The 18,211-nt window shown below is 60.8% G+C and overlaps 2 protein-coding genes and 1 long non-coding RNA gene across 6 annotated transcripts in view; 1 reads left to right on the top strand and 2 right to left on the bottom strand.

Annotated features, from left to right (window-relative positions):
• Positions 1-4,048: 4,048 nt before the first annotated feature.
• Positions 4,049-7,983, top strand: ASB6 (ankyrin repeat and SOCS box containing 6). The gene is made up of 6 exons (XM_086763744.1): positions 4,049-4,301; positions 4,764-4,945; positions 5,221-5,327; positions 5,748-5,856; positions 6,388-6,474; positions 6,677-7,983. The coding sequence occupies exons 1-6, from the start codon at positions 4,189-4,191 to the stop codon at positions 7,351-7,353; spliced, it is 1,275 nt and encodes a 424-aa protein (XP_086619870.1). The 5' UTR covers positions 4,049-4,188; the 3' UTR covers positions 7,354-7,983.
• Positions 7,984-8,482: 499 nt separating this feature from the next.
• On the bottom strand, positions 8,483-13,084 carry NTMT1 (N-terminal Xaa-Pro-Lys N-methyltransferase 1). 4 transcript variants are annotated; one of them, XM_086763749.1, is made up of 5 exons: positions 12,814-13,084; positions 11,779-11,843; positions 10,763-10,963; positions 10,297-10,549; positions 8,483-9,856 (listed from the first exon to the last, which is right to left on the bottom strand). In XM_086763749.1, exons 3-5 carry the CDS (start codon positions 10,922-10,924, stop codon positions 9,600-9,602), a joined length of 672 nt encoding a protein of 223 aa, XP_086619875.1. In that variant the 5' UTR covers positions 10,925-10,963; positions 11,779-11,843; positions 12,814-13,084; the 3' UTR covers positions 8,483-9,599. The 4 variants fall into 4 exon arrangements, with proteins under 4 accessions (XP_086619875.1, XP_086619874.1, XP_086619873.1 ...); XM_086763748.1 differs by having other exon boundaries at positions 10,763-11,029; XM_086763747.1 differs by having other exon boundaries at positions 10,763-10,958; positions 11,693-11,843.
• A 3,488-nt stretch (positions 13,085-16,572) lies between these two features.
• Positions 16,573-18,211, bottom strand: part of LOC147598245 (uncharacterized) — a 113,274-nt gene continuing 111,635 nt past the window's right edge. The window contains exon 8 of the long non-coding RNA XR_015260754.1: positions 16,573-17,871. This is a non-coding gene — a long non-coding RNA (uncharacterized LOC147598245). The remainder of the gene's footprint in view (positions 17,872-18,211) is intronic.

Here is an 18,211-nt window from a genome sequence, read left to right on the forward strand (position 1 = left end):
TCCTTGGAGCACTATTAAGCATCCTCCTTAATATTCCCAAAATCTTGCCTTATGGATAGTACCGTGCAAAGAAACCGGGCTGGCGTGCCCACATCTTCCGTGGGTGGAAGGGTTTTTCTCACTATGGAGGTGCACCTCTGCTCCGCCGTAGGGACGGATGGAGTAAGGAGACAGTAAGGAGCAGAGTGTGGGAGACGGTGAGGGCTCAGTGGTGCCTGGCCAGGACCCAGCGACCGGCTCTCGGGGTGGGTGGACAGGGGTCAATCCCTTCCCCAAAGCTGCCTGCCTCATCTGTTTAAATGGGAGCCGTGCCCAGCCCCGCATCCTGCCCGGGGCTGGGGACCAGAGCATCCCCATCCTGCCCCCGGCGCCGAGGGCACGGGGCCGGGCAGGGGTCCGGGCAGGGGTCCGGGCAGCGCTGCCCGCAGGGGTGATGGGTGATGCCTGGCCCTGCTGCTCCCGGCAGGAATGGCATTTCTCTATCTGCTGAGCAATTCCTCTCTCTCCCTCCATCCCTGCCAGACCCCGAAAGTGCAGCGTTCCCTGGGCTAGCTCCTCTCCTCCTCCTCTCCCCTCCAGCTCTCCCAGCTCCCCCCGTTCCTTCCCAGCTCCTTGTCTCTGCGGTCGGTGGCATTATAAAACACCCCAGCCAAAAAAACCCTCGCTGAAGGTTTTTCTCCCAGCTTTCTTTTCCCCTCTGTTTCTGCCTCTTTCTTTTGCTCTTTCTTTCTCTCCCTCTCTTTCTTTCCCTGCCAGGAATCTCAGTCCCAGATGAACCAATACTCCGTGGCTCTGCTATTTCCCTTTTATTTCCCCCCCCCTCCTCCTTCAACAGCGAGATGGGAAAAGAGTGAACTAAAAAAAAAAAAAAAAAAGAAAGAAAGAAAGAAAGAAAAAAATCAAAGCTGCACATATTGGATCCAGATGTGCTTACAGCCCTTTCCAGCAATTTAATTAAATTCCCCCAGACAGCCAGGAGGATTTCTTAATGATCAAATTTCCCTGGCTTTCCTCCTAAAATGCCCCTCTTTCTTCGGCTGGCTGTTGCTCTGTCTCCCTGATGGATAGCCAACTCGCATTCTTCCTAGTCCGCCCCGCCAAGGCGATGGGGAGGAAGGGGGCAGATCCCGACGCTGTTATTTTAGCCGGGCACTTGAATGTCCCAGCCAACCGTGCCAGCGATGTCCCTGTTTGCAAAATGGATTTTTTTCCCCCAAGAAATGTGGGGATGGGGAGTCACCTCCCTGGAAGCCACAGCTCCCGGCACGGCCATGGCAGGACCAGGACAGGGATGCTCTGGGGAAGGGATCCCACATGCTTCCCGCTGGCCTCGCCACGCTCGTGGCCAGGGAGGGGATCCAGCCCTTGGGTCTCTGGGCTTGACCTCTCCCAGGGCTGGTTTTGAGCTGGGTTTGGCCCCACATTGCACCCCCAAAGCCAGGGGGGTTATTGGGGTTCAGGCATGGCTGGCCCCTTTAAGGCAGCCCAACGTTCCTTCTCATCCCTGGGGTCAACACAGCCAGGGTCAACAGGGTGACCCACACTCGCCAGCCCCTCCTTTCCCAGCCGATGGTGGGGAATGCAGGGGGGATTTCCCCCTAAAACGGGGTCTGGTGGAGGGACCCTGCATGGTCCCACCAGTGCCAAGCAGCTGGGGACAGTGACTGTGCCCAGCGCTGCCACCCCAGAGGCGGAGGGTCCGGGGTTTTACCGGATGATGGAGGCTTTGGGCTTTACCAGGCCCACAGAAGGTCCAGGGTCTGCCCAGCAGCTGGTGGCAGCGAGGAGGCACTCGGCACTGGAGCAAGGGTCTCGGCTGCCCAGCCCACCCAACTTGGGGTCCCCCTGGCTGGGCTGCACTGGTGAAGCCAACTCATACGGGCATAAAGCATCCTCCATGCAGAGGGAGAAATCCCAGCTCCCTGTTACTCCTCCTGCTTTTTCCCTCCGGTCCCTGCCCAGGGCGCTCGAACGGGATTATTTCCACCCCTACTCAGGACAGCACGGGGATGACGCCCCCCTGAACCCTACCCATGGGGGCTGCTGGGCTGCAAGGGAGGGTCCACGCTGGCTGCCCAACGAGGTGCACCAATTCCCCGCAGCACCAGGACCAGCAGCCACGCTGGAAAGGGCTGGGGACCCCCTGCCCTGCCACAAAGGTGGACTCAGGGCAGGGGGGCTGCGGGCACTGGGGTTTCCCACCCCAGCACCCCACTTTGCGTGGGGAAGGGAAGGATGAGAAATCGCAGGGAGCGTGACGGCACGTCAGAAAAATGCCCAACCGGCACGGCCTCCTCGCCCCCTCTGCCCCCAGGCCGCGGCTGCCTGCTGCAATCTGGAAGCGCTCCATCGGAATAAAATAAATACGTAAATAGGAAACCCGAGGCGGCTCTCCGGAGCTCCCCGCGTCTGGAAATTCCACCAGAATAATGATAAAAATAATGATGGTGGTGGTAATCATACCAATAAATCCTGGGCTAACGCTTCCCTGGCTGCTCCGAGCAGGGGAGGGTCCGGGCACGCTACGGGTGGCAGCACCCGAGCCCCCCGACACCCCGAGCCCCCCGAGAGGCAGCATCCACTCAGTGCCACCCTCCCAGCGCCCTCAGCCCGTCCTGGGTGGGTGCGGGTGGGTAGTGCGGGCGGTGGGCGCACCCAGGAAGGGCAGGGCGCTGGTTGGGAAACGGGGCTGGTGCGAGGGGCTGCAGGACCGCATCGTGCACCCACACCCACCCGCACACCCACTCCCACGGGGGGCAGAGCCGGAGCCGAAGCCGTCACAGGGCCTGGGAGGGGAAGGCAGCTGGGTGCCGCTGTGCGCGCGCACACCTTGCCTGTGCACTCGCGTGCGCGCCCCTGTGCTCGCGGGTGTGCACACCCGCGGGGGGGGGGGGAGGGGTGGGGGCTGGGCGGTTGCGCCCGTGCACGCGGGGGCTCGTGCCCGTGCGCGTTGGGGGCGCGGGCGCAGGGTTGCCCTCCCGTGGGTGCGCAAACGTCCCGCGCACACGGGGAGGCGCGGGCACCTCGCGGGCGCGCGTGGGCGGGCACGCGTGGGCGGGCACGCGTGGGCGGGCACGGCGCGGGTGTGCCCGCACCCCGGGACCGCTGCACGGGGAGGGTCGGGGGCGGGGGCACCGGAGGGGGGTGGCACCCGGCCCCGCCCGCCGCGATCGTCCCCGCCCCTGCGCGCTCCCGGCGCGCCGCTCCCGGCCGCCTGCTGCCCCCTGCCGGCCGCGGGCCGGGCGAGGCCACGCCCCCAGAGAGGCCACGCCCCCACCGGAGACCCCGCCCCCGTGAGGCCCCGCCCCGCAGGGTACAACCGGTGGCTTCCGCTTCCGCCGGCGGCGTCGGGGCAGGTGAGGGGCGGTGAGCTCGGGGGTCCGGTCTTCGGGCCGATCCTGGCGAGGGGAGGGGGGAAGGTGGTTGTTGCGGCCTCCGGGTCCCTCCCCGTGGAGTTGGGGACGTTCCCGGGCCCACCTCGGGGCCCCGGGGGCTCGCCCGGTGGGGCTGTTAGGGGCCGCCAGCGCCCTCTCGGTGGGGTCCCGAGGGCTCCGGGCTGCTGGGGGTTGTTTTTTTTTTTTTGGGGACCTCTGCGCTTGCCCCCGTGAAGATTTAGGGAGCCCTCCGTTCCCGCTGCGGGGGTTGCCGCCCGGTGCGATGGGGCATTGGTGGCCGCTGGGCTGGCTCCCGTGGGTCGAGGGGGGGTTACAGGTCCCCAGGCCTTGGGGGGGGGGGCTGCTCCAGCCCTGCCTCTCTCACAAGAAGCAGGCAGGGGCTTGCTGGTTGCAGGCCCCCCGGAGTGCTCTCAGCCCCCCTCTGCTCTGCCTGCCCTCCCCTGGACCCCCAACCCCCCAGCGTGGGGGGGTTGTGGCAGAGCCTCTGCGCAGCCCGGGCTCTGCCTGGCCTGTTTTCTTCCCGCGCCCTGATAACTCCAATTTGTGGCTCTGCGTGCAGCAGATAATGGGAATGCATCTCCGTGGCGTGTGGGAGGAGATCCCTGCGCTGGTTTTTTTTTTTTTTTTTTTTTTTTTTCCTAAATGCAAAACTGCTAGAAAGGCTTGCTTGTTTTAAAGTGAAGGAAAAAAAAACCTCTGGAAACCAGGGTCTGCGCGCTGGAGTCCTGCGTGAGGGAGGACACCACTGCCATGCTGGAGGCCCCCGGACGGTCTGTGCGCAGAGCGGATCACCATGCCTTTCCTGCACGGCTTCCGCAGGATCATCTTTGAGTACCAGCCCCTGGTAGATGAGATCTTGGGGTTGCTGGCGATACAGGATGCGGAACGGCAGAGCGCCCTTGAGAGGTAACTAGACCGGGCTGAGAGCAGAGCGCTGGGGCTGAACGCCCGCTTGGTGTTTTAGGGGGCGACGGCTGGCGCTCAGCGATGCAGCTGAGGTCAGACACGGCACTGCCTGGGAACAAATCCAGGTCCTGGTGAGCAGCTCGTGCCACGGACCTTCTTCTTGCTGCTGTTCTTTGGGAATGTGGGGGTGGAGCATAGCAAACACAGGGACTACGTGTGCTGCTCAGCAACAGCCCTTTCTGCCTGACCTATGGCAATAAAACCAAAACTGGGGTTCAGCTGTGACCCTGCTGCTGCTGCATAATCCCACGACCAACAGGTTAGGGAGCAGTGGTCACAAGACAAGAGAAGACACTGGGGCTTTTTTTTTTTTTTCCTCCCTGGTGTTACTTTGACCCTTGCAAACACCCCCGAGATGTGTGCCATTCAGCTGAGTAACTGGTTGTTCCTGTGTGTTTTAAGCCCTGCCTGTCCGGGCAGTGACCGGAGCCAGCTCTCGGCTGTGAGACGAGTCTTGGAGAGGGAGACCCACTCCCCGTTTTATCAGGAAGGTGTGAGCTACGCCCTGCTGAAGGTCATCGAGCTGGGGCTTGTTCCTGCCGCAGAAATCCTCCTGGAGTTTGGAGCTGACCTCAGCTTTGAAGGTAAGGCTGGTGGGGACAGGGCTGGGCCTGGCCAGGAGGAACCAGCTGGTGAGAAGCTGCCCTGGGAGGTGGTGATAGCTGGGGCAGAAAGAGGGGGGTGCTGCCAGCTCAGAGCCCCCCTGGGATAGCACAGATGTGCCTCGTGGCAGCCCTTGGCTGAACCCAGCCTCAGGGATGGACTGGGGGATGGCCAGGAGCTTGGGGGTCAGTTTGCAGTTTTGGGGCCGTTCGGGGGAAGCCCATGGTTCTCTCTGCCTCTGTGTTTTTGTCCTCAGATCCAGTCACCTACTACACTCCCCTACACATCGCAGTGCTCCGCAACCAGCCAGATATGGTGGAGCTCCTGGCGCGCCACGGGGCCGACATCAACCGGAGAGACCGGGTATGGGCTCAGCTGTGGGGGTACAGCCAAGCTGAGCCCCCTAGAGCCTTAGCTGTTGGGGACTGGGGTGTGGGGACAGCCCTCCCTGCGTCCTGAGCCTCACTGCATGCTGCTTCCCCTCAGTGACTTTCTGTGCCTGTTGTCCATAGCGCTCCGATGCTGTGGCAGAAGCTCAAGGTGCCTTTGGCTGAGCGAACCTGCCTCTGCCATGGAGCAACGGGTGGGAGGAGGCTGGAGGAGACAAACCTCTCCCTGTGGATACCCTGGGAAAGGTTCACTTTGGTTTTTGGGGATGGGTTCAAATGTGCTCTTGTTTTGGCCATGATGAAGCCCCAGCAGCGACCCTCCAGAGGCGCTCAGACATAGTCTTTAATGCTTACTAGTGGTTTTTTTTTTTTTTTTCCCTCTTGCTCTGCACAGATCCATGAGAGCAGTCCCCTCGATCTCGCCAGCGAGGAGCCTGAGCGGCTGCCGTGCTTGCAGCGCCTGCTTCAGCTGGGGGCTGATGTCAACGCAGCTGACAAAAACGGTCCGTGTGCCCCGTCCGGCTCCCCCAGCCCGGGTGCTCCCAGCAGTCAGCCCCCATGGGTGGGCTAGAGCAGGGCACGGCGTCTGGGTCCTTCCCTCTTGCTGCTGCAAACGTGCTCTGGTGACACACTGGTTTGGAAGCTGGGTGCAGGCTGCAGAACCTCCCTGGCGCTCTCTGTTTTCTCCTCATGACTTGGCTGTGTCAGGTGCAGAAGGGGCTGAAACCAGCTCTGTGCTGTCTGTGGGAGATGGGATGAGGCTGTGCCCTCACAGCCTTGGGTGCTCACGTGCTGTAAAACCCACGCTGCCATGGCACATATGCCCTCTGGGGACACCACCAGCCCTGCAAGTGTGGCCTGTCACCCTGTCCCAACAGCTGTGCGCTGTCACAGGGACAGTGGGCGCCTGCTAGAAGGGGAAGGGCCGTTTATCCCCGTGTTTAGCTATCTGGTTGGTGGGGCAGATTGTTTTCCTTCCTGCCTTTTGGGGTGTCCCCCTGTTTTCATCCGACTGACCCACTGCTCCATTGCAGGAAAGACAGCGCTGTTGCATGCCCTGGCCAGCAGTGATGGCGTCCAGATCCACAACACTGAGAGCATCCGGCTCCTCTTGGAAGGAGGTGAGGGTGACCTTCTCCCCTTTCCGTGCACAATCCCTCCCGGCCTAGTGCTGGCTGATTCCTTGTACAGCACCGGGCGCTTCCTTCTCAACTCTGTTTATGTTCCCACTTGAGCGAGAGTAAAGCCCAGCAGTGCCAGAGTTGTTGCTCTCCTGGTGTCGTTGCCTGCAGTGCCAGTTACGTTCTCTGTTCCTTCCTCCAGGCGCGGACGTCAGAGCCACCACCAAAGATGGTGACACTGTCTTCACCTACATCATCTTCCTGCTGGGAGAGATGGTGTGCAGCAACACCGAGGAGGCACAGGTGATCAATCGCTTCTGCTTTCGTGTCACGCAGCTGCTGCTGGCCCACGGTGCCAACCCCAGCGAGTGCCCAGCCCCCGAGTCCCTCACCCACCTCTGCTTCAAAAGCTTCAAACGCCACTTCCCGCTGCTGCGTTTCTTGCTGGAGTCTGGTGCTGCCTACAACTGCTCCCTCCACGGTCCCTCGTGCTGGTCAGGCTTCCACATTGTCTTCGAGTGCCTCTGCTCGCATCTCAGCGTGTCCGAAGATGACAGCTTCTCTACAGACCTCATCCAGAAGGGCCAGACTCTGCTGGAGCTCATGATGGCCAGTTCACAAGCCATCCAGCTGCCCAGCAACTTTGAGGTCAACACCAGCGGCTGTAGGTACCACGGGGAGAAGGTCAGGACTCTCTTCTGCTCTCTGAAGCAGCTGGAGCACTCCCCACAGGCATTGAAACATCTCTGCAGGGTGTTTATCCGGCAGCGTCTTAAACCGTGGCCAGTAGATGTCAAAATCAAGGCTCTGCCTCTTCCAGACAGGCTGAAGTGGTACCTCCTCATTGACCACACTGCTGCTGGGCACAAGGACCTCTGAGCCTGACTAATGCCCCTCTGTCTCCCCCTCCAAGGTCATGGTGTGCCCACAGCCACCAGGTCTCTGCTCTGGGCCAATTTGCTCCACAGTAAGAGGTGCTGCTGTCCACGCACCCACGGCTTGGCCAGTGCTGCCCACAGTGTCCCCCTCTGCTGCATTTTGGGGGTTGTGCTTTCGTGGGCGTGATGTCGTGCGCGTGTCCGTGGAGGCCTTGTCGCTGTGGGGCACGTTGTGGGGAGGTGGGCAGAGCCCTGTGGCTCCCTGGGGGTGAAGGCTCTCTTCCCTGGGCATCTGGGAGCCGGATATTGGGGCAGAGGGCTGGTTTGTGTGGATTTTAAAAAAGGCCTGGTGGACAGTGGGGCAGTTGGGGTGGTGTGACTGGAGAGGCAGCCTCTCACCCCTCTCTTTCCAGCTCTGCCATGTCCGGGGTGGGTGAAGCAGTGCCTTAGGCGAACGGCAGAGTTGTGAGGTGCCTTGGGGTGCTGGGAAAAGAGGTGTTCCCTGTGCCAGGAGAGCGCTGGCATTCGTGTCCTGGTTTCCTGCTTCCAGTCCTGCTGGGGGAGCAGCTGTGGTGGAGGCAGGTCTGGCATCTCCACGTGGACGCCTTCCTCGCTTGCCTGGGCTTCTGAAACCAGGAGTATGCTGAGGGTGAGGGGAGGTGGGGCTGACAGCAGTGGCTGGCTGCTCGGCACCCTCTGAGTTTTTGCTGGGAGCCCCCCGTCCTCCCAGCACAGAGGACCACCCACCACGGGCGTCTCAGAGCTGCTGGGCTCCAGAACAGACACGTAGATGTTTCTTGACTTTGTAGTGCATTCCCCGTGCAAGGACGAGGAACGGCTGGCAAACTGCCGAGTGCCTTGTGCCTCCCTCCCCATTTCTTGGCTCTTTCCCTCGCTGACTGCTCCCAGGACTGTGGTGTCCAGTGCCTCCTTCCCAGGAACAAGAAATTGCAGCAGGACTCGGGGGTTTTCTTTCCAAGCTGCTACTTGAAGCTCCAAACGCTGGGGGCTGCACATGGAGGTCCCGTGTCCCAGCCTTGCCACAGCTGTTTGGCTCCCCCTTCTAGGCACCTGCTTCCTTGTGACGTGCCAAAGACTGGCTGCAGAGCTGAGCCCCCCACATCTTTGGGTTGTTTGGTTTTTTTTTTGTTTGTTTGTTTGTTTGTCATGGGGGACAGATGCAGAAGACGATGAAAAGAGCAATCTATTCTGAGCTGGTAGTGTACAGCAGGTGGATCTGGGATCCACGGGCAGTTTGGCTGCAGAAGGGTTGTCTCCCCTCATTGCTCTTGGGGCAGCATCAGCGTTTTACCTTCTCCCATCCTGTGGAACTGGAGCTGTGCATCTTGAATTGATGTTTAAAAAAAAAAATGCGATCAAAGACTCCTCTGGTATCTGGAATGGGAAATGAGCAATTAAACGAGGCCTTTTATAATAACAACATGGGGCTTGTTTCTTCTGCGGGAGAGATGGAGGAGAGGGCTCTGCAGGGAGGGGCAGAATCCTGTGTGAGCCCGGCTGGAGGGACCGGATGCAACTGGGGTCTTCTCACCCGCCTGGCAAGGTGTTGTCCCAGTGTTGGCTGAGTCAGGTTGGCAGAAGCCAGGCTTGAGTGAATGATGTGGATGTGGCCAAGGAGGAGATGGGAGCGGCCAAAGCTGAGTGTGGGGTGTTGGGGGAGCACCTGTGGCGTCACAGCCAGAACCTGGTGTTGCCTCCCCAACCCACTGCAGAGATTTCTCTCATTTGCCTTGCCCAGCTTGTTGCTGGGAGCAGCAGCAAGTTCAAGAGCAGGAAAAGGTCAAGCACCCAAGCAAGGAATGGAGCCCAGACCACCACAGAGGTGCTCTGAGCTCCTGTTTGCTAGCAGGAGCACTGCGCAACTGCGGTCAGCAACCTGCTGGTGCCCAGGGAGCAAGTCTCTTGCAGGGGAGACCCTCCTGCTCCCATATAGAGCCCCCAAAGGTGGCATCAAGCCAGCACTGCATCCAAAAATCATGTGCAGAAGTGCAACAGCAGGAAAATGTATTTGGCAAACATCTCTTTTCACAAACAGCAGCAAACTCGGAAGACAAAGCCCCATCCTTGCCACCAGCCCCAAGAAGAGCGAGTCGTGACACCCTCGCTGCTGTCTGCCACCCCACAGTGAAGGCACGATCCTCACCCCTCCCGCCCCGGCAGGAGCCACCGTGCTGGCCCGTGCTCTGAGCTGGCCCTGGAGAGACCTCCTCCTGCCACTGGCCGCCCTCATCTCATGGCGAAGGTGTAGACGTGGTAGATCTCATCAGGAAAGTTCTCCTGGCGCTCCTCGGCCAGGAGGTGCAGCCCAGCTCGGCGGATGATCTTACGGACCACGTCCAGGTCCCGGCAGACGCTGCTGTCCACATCGTCCATGATCACGCCCTCCTGAGCCATGTTGTCCTTGATGACCACGATGCCGTTGGGTCGCAGGCCGGCGCGGCACCGCTTCAGGAAGTCAGAGAGGTGGTTGTCGGTGAGATGTCCTGGAAGGGCAGAGCGGGTGTTAGAGGGCATGGGTGACCGCGGCAGGACCCCCAGGCAGCACGTGATATGAGGGGAGGAGACCAGGAGACTGCGGCTGGGATCCCTCCTGATCCAGGCAGCCAAATACTTGAGCTATTTCCAGGTGGGAGCTTTAGCTTTGGAGTGGCCAACTTGCCTCCTACGGGCTCTATCCAACTCCATCCAACCCACGCCTCTGCCCTGGCCACCGAGGGCTTGGGGGATGAGACCTCACAGCACAGTGCCCTCAGAGTGTCCCTCCATGGGGCAGGTCCCCAGCCCAGCCCCCCCACCCATGCTGTGATGTTCATCCTTCATGCAGACCTCAAGCTGCTCTCCCCAGTGCGTGGGGCACCTGCCCCTCAGGGGAAACGGGAGGGAGGACAGGCTGGCGAGACCCCGCAAGCAAAGCAACCCTCACCGATGACCCACTGGATCCAGATGACATCGTAGGAGTTGGGCTCAGGGCTGAAGTCCTGGAGGCCACAGCAGAAGTAGTTGCGCACCCGCCTGCCCTCCTCTCCCAGGTAGCTCTTGGCCTTCGTGAGGAAGTCCTCTGTCACGTCCACCATGTCCACCGTCTTGAAGAGGGGCAGCAGCAGCCGCTTGGTGATCCGGCCGATGCCCGCCCCGCAGTCCAGAGCACAGGTTGTTCCCGTTCGGTTGGGGCCATCCTGGAATGACAACCATGAGAGGCTGAATCCCACCAGGAGGTACCCACAGAGGAGAAATGGGGCAACCATGCGGGATGGGGGCCCCATTGCAGGGCGATGCTCTCCCAGCACACACGCAATGGAGGTTCCCACGGAGCAACTCAGAGGGAAGAGCCCAGCTCCATGCTGGAAGAAGGGTGGGGCTTTGGAAGCATGACAGACCATGCCACCTACCCGCAGAAACTTCTGCAGGAACTTCCTGGAGCTGTTGATGTCGATGCTGGAGATGTGGCCGTAGCCCCCCAGCATGCCATCCACCGTGGCGGGCACATCCTTCCAGTACTTCTCTGCCTTGGAGTAGAATTCAAACTCGTTCTCCACCACCTCGCTCGTCATGCTGGCTGAGGGGCACGCGCCCACGCGGGAGTCACTGCTCTTCCGAGACAGGGGAGAAGCCACCAGTCAGGTCCAGAAGAGCCGCAGGTGCAAAGACCCCCCAAACTGGGGAGGCAGGTGTCAGCTCTGTGAGCACCCCAATTTCTATTTATCAACCCTTCCCCCTCCCCAGGGCTATTTCAAACCTTATAAACCCTCAGCTGAGAGCAAGAAGGAACAAACAGCTAAATCCTGGTGTTTTCTGGAGCCAAAAAACCCCAAAACCCCTTCCTGGACAGGGACACCTCAGCCAGACCAGGCATCCCAGAGCCTTGCTCAGCAATACACCCAATAATATTACTATTTTTTTAAGGCTGACTCCCCCTTTTCACCTATTCTGCCTCTCTCCCTCTCTTAAGAGCATTAACGTTTTACAGATTACATGTTTATCTGTGGCGACAGCCCCATCAGTCACCTCCAATTACATCTGGAGTTGCTAAAACTTGTCCTAAGCACCTACCTGAGGATTGTAAATCTCAGCCGTGACCGTAAGTTAGATATTTGCAATATAATAAAGTCAAGGTATAATCAGCAATACAAGCTATAAATCCCCCCCGGACATCTCATAACTCAAACCACTGTGGATTTGATTAACTGCGCTGGGGATTAGAAACTAGATTTAAGGTGGCCAAAGGGTAAATTCAAGGACTTCAAACACCTTTACAAATAAAGAAATATATAGTGTTCGGGGCTTGCATTTGCTGGCAAATATCCCATTAGACACAAAACCTTTTCTATGGCAGGGTAGGCAGTTTCGGTGGCCCCACGTGGTCTCGAACAGCCTGGGGATGGAGCACGGGGATGCAGCACCTCACCTTACAGATCACCGGTTGAAATCCAGTTTGGCTCGGTGGTGCCAGGAGCCCGTCTGTGCTGTGATCTAGGGGAAGAAAAGACAGAACTTTTAGTCTCAAATCACCCCGTTAGTCCCGCAAGCGTGAGCGAAGCCGACCGCAGCCCCAGGGAGCTGGAGGTAAGAGCTATCCCGACCCCGCAGGCACCCTCCCGGGGCAGCTGGGGGGTAAGAGCTGCCGCTGCCCCATAGCTCAGCGGTGTCAGGAGGCTGAGCCACGGGGGCAGCCGGTGCGCGGAGGGTTTTGGCCCCACTTTAGGCAGCGCTGCTGTCTGATCTCACGGACTGGGACCCCAGTTCGCCTTCCTGGAGGTGTGACTCCTTCCTGGGCTCTGGGCTGGACTTGGCGACTCCCTGGTGATGTTTTCCAGGGTGTCGTGGACCACTGGCACAGCTCGAGAGCCCCCAGCGAGACGCCTCTACCCACCGGCCCGGACCCTGGTGCTGGGATGCGCCCCCCCCCCCCCCCCCCGCGCTGCCCCCAGAGCCCCCGCAGGGCGGCAGCTCCCCAGCCCACACGTGGGCACGGACTCGCAGCCGTGGGGAAGTCACGCCGGCCCTCCCCATATTTGGGGTGGGAGTCACCTCAATGTGGGGCCCATTCCCCAACCCCCGGGGCCGTTTGCAGGCTAGGGGGCGCGGGGGGGGGGGCGGAGGGGTCCCCAGGCCGAGCAGGGAGGGTGCACCCCCAGGGGGGGCACTGGGGTCCTACCCCCGGCGGGGGGGTGGTGGCCCTACCTGTGGGGGTACCGGTACCCCCCCATCGGGGCTGCGGACCCCTCCGCGCTCCGGGGGCGCCGGAGTGAACCCCCTCACCGCACCGGGGACCCCGCAGGCCGCGGGGTGCAGCCCTGCCCGCCGGGGTGCGGGGTCCGGATCCAGCCCCCGCGCGGAGTGGCGGAGCGGGGTCCCGGCAGCTGCAGGGGGGGGTGCCCGCTCCCGCTCGCCCCCTCGGCCCGGGCGGCCGCGACCCCCGGCTTCCCCACTCGCCGCTCACCTGAAGCGGCGGCCACGCTCTGTCCCCGCCCCCGCCGTAACGGGCGGCCGCGAGCACCAACCAGACGGCGGCGCTGGCGGTGACGTCAGGGCGCGGTGACGGCGGCGGGGGGCGGGCCCTCCAGCGCCTTCTTACCGCCTGTCCGCGAGGGGGCGCCCTCGGGGGGGGGTTGGGGTCCGCAATGGGCGAACGGGGGCGGCCCGCGGGGCTCCGCGCCTCTCCCCGCCCGGGGCACAGCCCCTGCCTCGGCCCCCGGCCGGGCACCGGGCCGCTGTCTGAGCGGGTCAGGGGGAGCTGGCAGGGTCAGCGGGACAAGAGCCGCCCGGCTTCGGCAACCGAGAGGCGGCCGGGGTCGGGCTGCTGCCTGCACCCCGCCCCCCGTCCCGTCCCGTCCCGTCCCGTCCCGTCCCGTCCCGTTCCGTCCCGTCCCGTCCCGTCCCGTCCCGCCGTGTCCGGTCCCGGCCGCGCGGGGGCGCTGTTGTCCCGCCGTTGCGGCACCGCCGCCGCCGCCGCCGCGCGGGAACCGGGGCCGCGTCCTGCGGGGCCGACGGCGGGGAGCTGAGGCCGGGCGGGCTCATCGCAGCTGTGGGCCCCTCCGCATTGCACCTGAGAGCGTCCCTTTTGGGGGGGGGGGAGCTGCCTCCCTCCCCCCTGCCGGTCTCCGGTCGAGGGGTAACAGCCCACCCCAGCGGGAGCTGGACCCCCCCCCTCCCACCCCGTGGATGGGGACCGGCGGGTGGCCGGGTCCTTCGGAAGGGGGATGGCTGTGGGGACAGTGACACCACTTGGGTGGGCTGCAGCCGTGTCCCTGGGGAAGGGAGAGCAGTGTGGATTCTCTGGTGTCTAATACGGTTGAGTCCTTCCCTCAGCAGGGCTCCAGCCTCTCCCTTGCCTTCCCCCAGACCCTGACTTGCACTAAACCTGTAGGACCAAAATCTGCTTGAAGTGGCCCAAAGCGAACAGAAGGGAACAGCAACAGGGACAGGACTGCATGGGCACAGGGGGAATGGGTCCCAGCCAGCACCCACTGACACCCCAAAATGTCCCAGTGGCCCCAGCAAGGACTTTGTGGCCCCCAGAACAGAGCTGCTCACCCCATAGCCATCCAAAAATCTGCACCACGACCCGGATACAGTGCTGGAGCCCCTTGCCATCCTTCCAGGGTGCCACTGTGGAAAGTGGGGGGAGACCCCACCCCTGGGCAAGCAGCTGTCACCCTGGGCCAGCTTTTGGGCACCCAGGTCCCCCGAGTCCCTGCAAAAGGGATGTCGAGGGGCAGCAACGACCCGAGATGGGGGCTTATGACGGGGGGTGGGGGTGGGGGTGTTTAGGTGGCTGCGGAGTTGCGGATGCAGAAAGAGCATCGCTAAGCACAGAAAGCTCTGGTTTTGCCCCATTTTGCTTTCCAGATTTTAAGGAAATCTGTCACTGGGGAGAGGACATGGCGCACAGGGCCGCTCCTGGGATGGGGTGGTGTTTGGGGAGGTGCCTGGGGGGTGAGCTGGCACCAACGTCCCCTGTGCGGAGGCACCTTAATGACCAAACCCAACAGCTTTTCCCTCACTGAAGCCAGCAGCAGTTGTTGCGTCGCTCTGGTCCTCATCTGCGATGTCATGAAGGCCACCAGGCACCTGCGTCCCATCCATGCCCCCCACAGCACCCTGCAGTATTTGTTCCCCCTGCTTCCCCAAAAAACCCCCATTTTTGTCCTCTTTTTTTTTTTTTTTTTTTTCACCACACTGCACTGGGGCTCCTGCAGACCCTCTCTGTCAAGCCCCAGCCTCCCCCTCCATCCTTCCCCACCGCCACAGCCCTTTGCGGTGGCAGGGAGGGGACGGTGCTCCCATCCCGCCCCGGGGCTGGGGCTGTCTTGAACTGGGGGGGGCTGATCTCGACTGGAAATGTTCCTGTTCATTTCATACTATTATTATTTTTGTTAAGGCAACAGAGTGTGGCTAAAAATTAAGAGAGGCAAAAGAAATCGGTTGAGCATCCCTCAGCTCGCCACGCTCCTGAGCCCAGCAAAGGGGTCCCACTGCCAAGGCCACCCTATTGAGTCCCAGTCTCCGCTGGAGATGAGTCCAACCTTGGGGCCAGTTTGTGCAAAGCCAAATCTCCAAATCTGGAAAAAAAAAAAAACCACCCGTGGCAGCAGCAACAGCTCCAGCCACGCTGCAGAGCTGCCCGCTCCCCTCCTCGGCTCAGCTGCCTCCCCGTGGTCGCGGCTGCCGGGAAATGCTTTTCCTCTGACCGGTTTCAATCTTGTCGGTCCGTAATTCCTTCTGCGCCGAGACAGAAAACACCCCAGACCCCTTCCCCAGCCCGTTCCTGTCCCTGCACGCTCTCCTCCTGCTCCCGCTCACTCGCTGCCTTTCAAGGTAATCACTGGTGCTGCAATCGCTCTTCAGGAATTTTTTTTTTTCTCTTTTCCCCAGGTGCTTAATCACCCCTATTACCCTTTTCTGATTAATTAATTCTAATTAATTTTGCACTATCATTTTTGAGAAGAGGTGACCAGGACGGCACATGTTGTTGCAGGTGGTTTGCAAGGCAGGTCCTGCAGCGCTGGCACGGCGGCTTTTAAGCGGGGTCCGGGTGTGCGCCTGCTGCCCCGTTTGCTGCCGTTAATGGCAATTAATAGAGCAACGAAGCCCTCTGAGGCCCAGGGAAGAGCCCCCAAGTTCTGTGCTGGGACCCTCACGGGATGCTCCCACCTCCTTTGCTCTGCCGAGGCAGCGGGGTTTGACCCCGGCCAAACCTGCCCCTGCATCCCCGTTTGCCCGGCTCCTTCAGCCGCCTCCGCTGCGCCGTGGCCGAGGCTTGGGAAGTCAGAATAAATTAGGTCAGGGCTTCTCCTCGCTCTGCCGAGAGCCACCACGGCGCTCAGAGGGGTGGCAGAGGCGCGGGTCCCTTTGCGCCAGCCATGCTCCGTCACCTCTCATCTTCCAGCACCGGTGCCAGCCCTTCGCTGGGTATCCGTGCAGACTTCACCCCGGCATCGCCCCAGGGCATTCGGAGCCGAAACCTGGTGTGGTTTGGGTGATCCCGCCCTTAAAATAAATGCACATCCTGGGGACAGAGGTCATCGTCCCTTTGCCGGGGGGACGATGAAACCCCTGGTCCGTATTTCATCCCCAGTGTCCAGCTGGGGATGTGGACTGGGAGGCTGCGGCCACGCTCCTGCCCAGGAGCCTTGTCAGGGATTCCCACGTCCCTGTCCCCAGCCACCGATCGCTGTCCCCAGCCAGCGATCGCTGTCCCCAGACTGGGCTGGGCAAGTGATTCTGCTGGCCAGGCGGCCACCCAGCGCAGCTCGGGGCTGGGACCGGCCATCCCACCTCGCTCCCTCGGCCGCTGGCTCACTGGGAGGGTGAAGCATCACCACCGAAACCCCCAGCAGCCCCAAGTGTGTGTTATAAATGGTGTAATATGGGCTGGATACGATAAACTGTATGCTATATACATACATACACACACATATACATACATATACATACACACTGACACAGTGCGTAGGTAGTAGATACTGTGTGTGTGTATGTATACATTCTAAGCGCTGTGTATAATACTGTGAGTGTAATAACTGCGTATATGTGTGCATACACACATACATATGGTGTAACTGGTCCATTTGTACCTATATGCATACAGACACATATACACCACACATATATATTTACACACCAGATGATACACAGATACAGGTACATGCATATAGATACACACACACGGAGATACATACATATATATGCACACACATATATAAAACATATTTTAATGGATGTATGGATGGTGCACATGGTATGGTGAGGGGGATAGAGAGTATATAGGGGGGGGGTGTGTGTATATGCGTGTGCGGTGGAGCTGCCCCGGCTCCGTGGCCAGTGCAGAGCAGCGGAAAGGAAGAGGAGGGAGACGCGGAGGAAGGTGCACAGCAGGGAGAAAGAGGGAGAATACAACTGCTCCGAGTTACAAAAGCCTCTCTCTTTGATTAATTGTACTTTCTGTTTGATAAATGTTACTCACGAGTATAAAATATGCAAAGCACTTAGCAAGTTCACACTGTTTAAAGAACTCAACTAACTAAATTAAAATTCGATGATACGAGCGGAGCCGCTGAAGAGCAGCGTGGCAGTGCGCTGTTTGGGGAGCCGGCCCGAGCAGGGAGCCTGCGCCGCGGCCACGCAGCGCACCCGTGCATCCCGGCCCAGAAAATCACGCTGCCTTGGTTTTGGCGAGGCCGTGAGCGGGGATTTCTCGAGTGGCTCCCCCACGCTGGGTCCCTGCTGGGTGGTGAGGGGCTGTGAAGGGCCAAGCCCAGCATCCCACCCTGCACCCCCAGCCCTTGAACCACCCTACGTCCCACCACAACCCGGTGAGTTTGACACCTCCCTGCATGCTCGCAGTGCTGCATCCCTCCAGAGCTTTGAAGAAAACCAGCTCTGTCCTTTCCGGCTTTCCCGAAACAGCAGTCGAGCACCCTGGGGTGAAGGGGACCCCCTGGCGTGGGAAGGATGGGGGACCCAGTTCCCACCATGGGGTGTCTGCAGTCCTGCCAGCTCCCACCTCTGCTCCAGCTCATGGGCTGGGGATGCAGTGAGCATACTGGGGAGGATGCAGTGTGCACTGGGAGGATGAGGTGAGCACATTGAGGAGGATGCAGTGTGCACTGGGAGGATGCAGTGTGCACTGGGAGGATGAGGTGAGCACATTGGGGAGGATGCAGGGTGCACTGGGAGGATGCAGTGTGCACTGGGAGGATGAGGTGAGCACATTGGGGAGGATGCAGGGTGCACTGGGAGGATGCAGTGTGCACTGGGAGGATGAGGTGAGCACATTGGGGAGGATGCAGGGTGCACTGGGAGGATGCAGTGTGTGGACTGGGAGGATGCAGTGTGCACACTCAGCAGTTTCCCCAGCTTCCAGTGCCTGGCATGTGCTTGGTTCCCACCACATTCTGCGCCCTGTTGTTGCCACCACCCCAGGTGAGCTGGGCTTGCTGGAGGCTGCTGGAGCATCAGCAGCATCAGGCAGGTAGCAGGTCCCTCCTGCCTGCAACTGAAAGGAGAAAGAAAGAGGAAAGCCTGGCCTGGATCCGGCCTGACTGAGCACCTGCCTCCCTGGAAAGATTTAAGATCCCCCTCAGAGATTTAAGCGTGGCCACAGAGCTACCCCCTAAGCCCCCTGGTGCCCTATTGGGACCCACGAGACCCCCCAGCCGCCCTCAGCCTGGGTCACAGCGCAGGGGCCACAGCCCACTGCAACTCTCCCACTTACGAAACCGCCTCGCAGGCAGGAAAAGCCCTCGCACGCTGCCCCGCTCTCGCTCGCTGCCCGGTGCCCCCAGCACCCGACCCCGCACTCCCACTGCGGCCAGGAGGCTTCCAGCCCCGTGTGC

This window comes from Chlamydotis macqueenii, chromosome 20 (genome assembly GCF_036417535.1).
Source record: "Chlamydotis macqueenii isolate bChlMac1 chromosome 20, bChlMac1.mat, whole genome shotgun sequence".
Taxonomy (NCBI): Eukaryota; Metazoa; Chordata; class Aves; order Otidiformes; family Otididae; genus Chlamydotis; species Chlamydotis macqueenii.

What these genes read in the sequence shown, in the direction of transcription:
- ASB6 (XM_086763744.1), top strand. Translation starts at nt 4,189, where the DNA reads ATGCCTTTCCTGCACGGCTTCCGCAGGATCATCTTTGAGTACCAGCCC. An exon ending in CGGCAGAGCGCCCTTGAGAG is followed by an intron (nt 4,302 to 4,763) that starts GTAACTAGACCG and finishes GTGTGTTTTAAG; the next exon opens with CCCTGCCTGTCCGGGCAGTG. An exon ending in AGCTGACCTCAGCTTTGAAG is followed by an intron (nt 4,946 to 5,220) that starts GTAAGGCTGGTG and finishes TTTTGTCCTCAG; the next exon opens with ATCCAGTCACCTACTACACT.
- NTMT1 (XM_086763749.1), bottom strand. Translation starts at nt 10,924, where the DNA reads ATGACGAGCGAGGTGGTGGAGAACGAGTTTGAATTCTACTCCAAGGCA. An exon ending in TCCTGCAGAAGTTTCTGCGG is followed by an intron (nt 10,550 to 10,762) that starts GTAGGTGGCATG and finishes TTGTCATTCCAG; the next exon opens with GATGGCCCCAACCGAACGGG. An exon ending in CTGGATCCAGTGGGTCATCG is followed by an intron (nt 9,857 to 10,296) that starts GTGAGGGTTGCT and finishes CTGCCCTTCCAG; the next exon opens with GACATCTCACCGACAACCAC.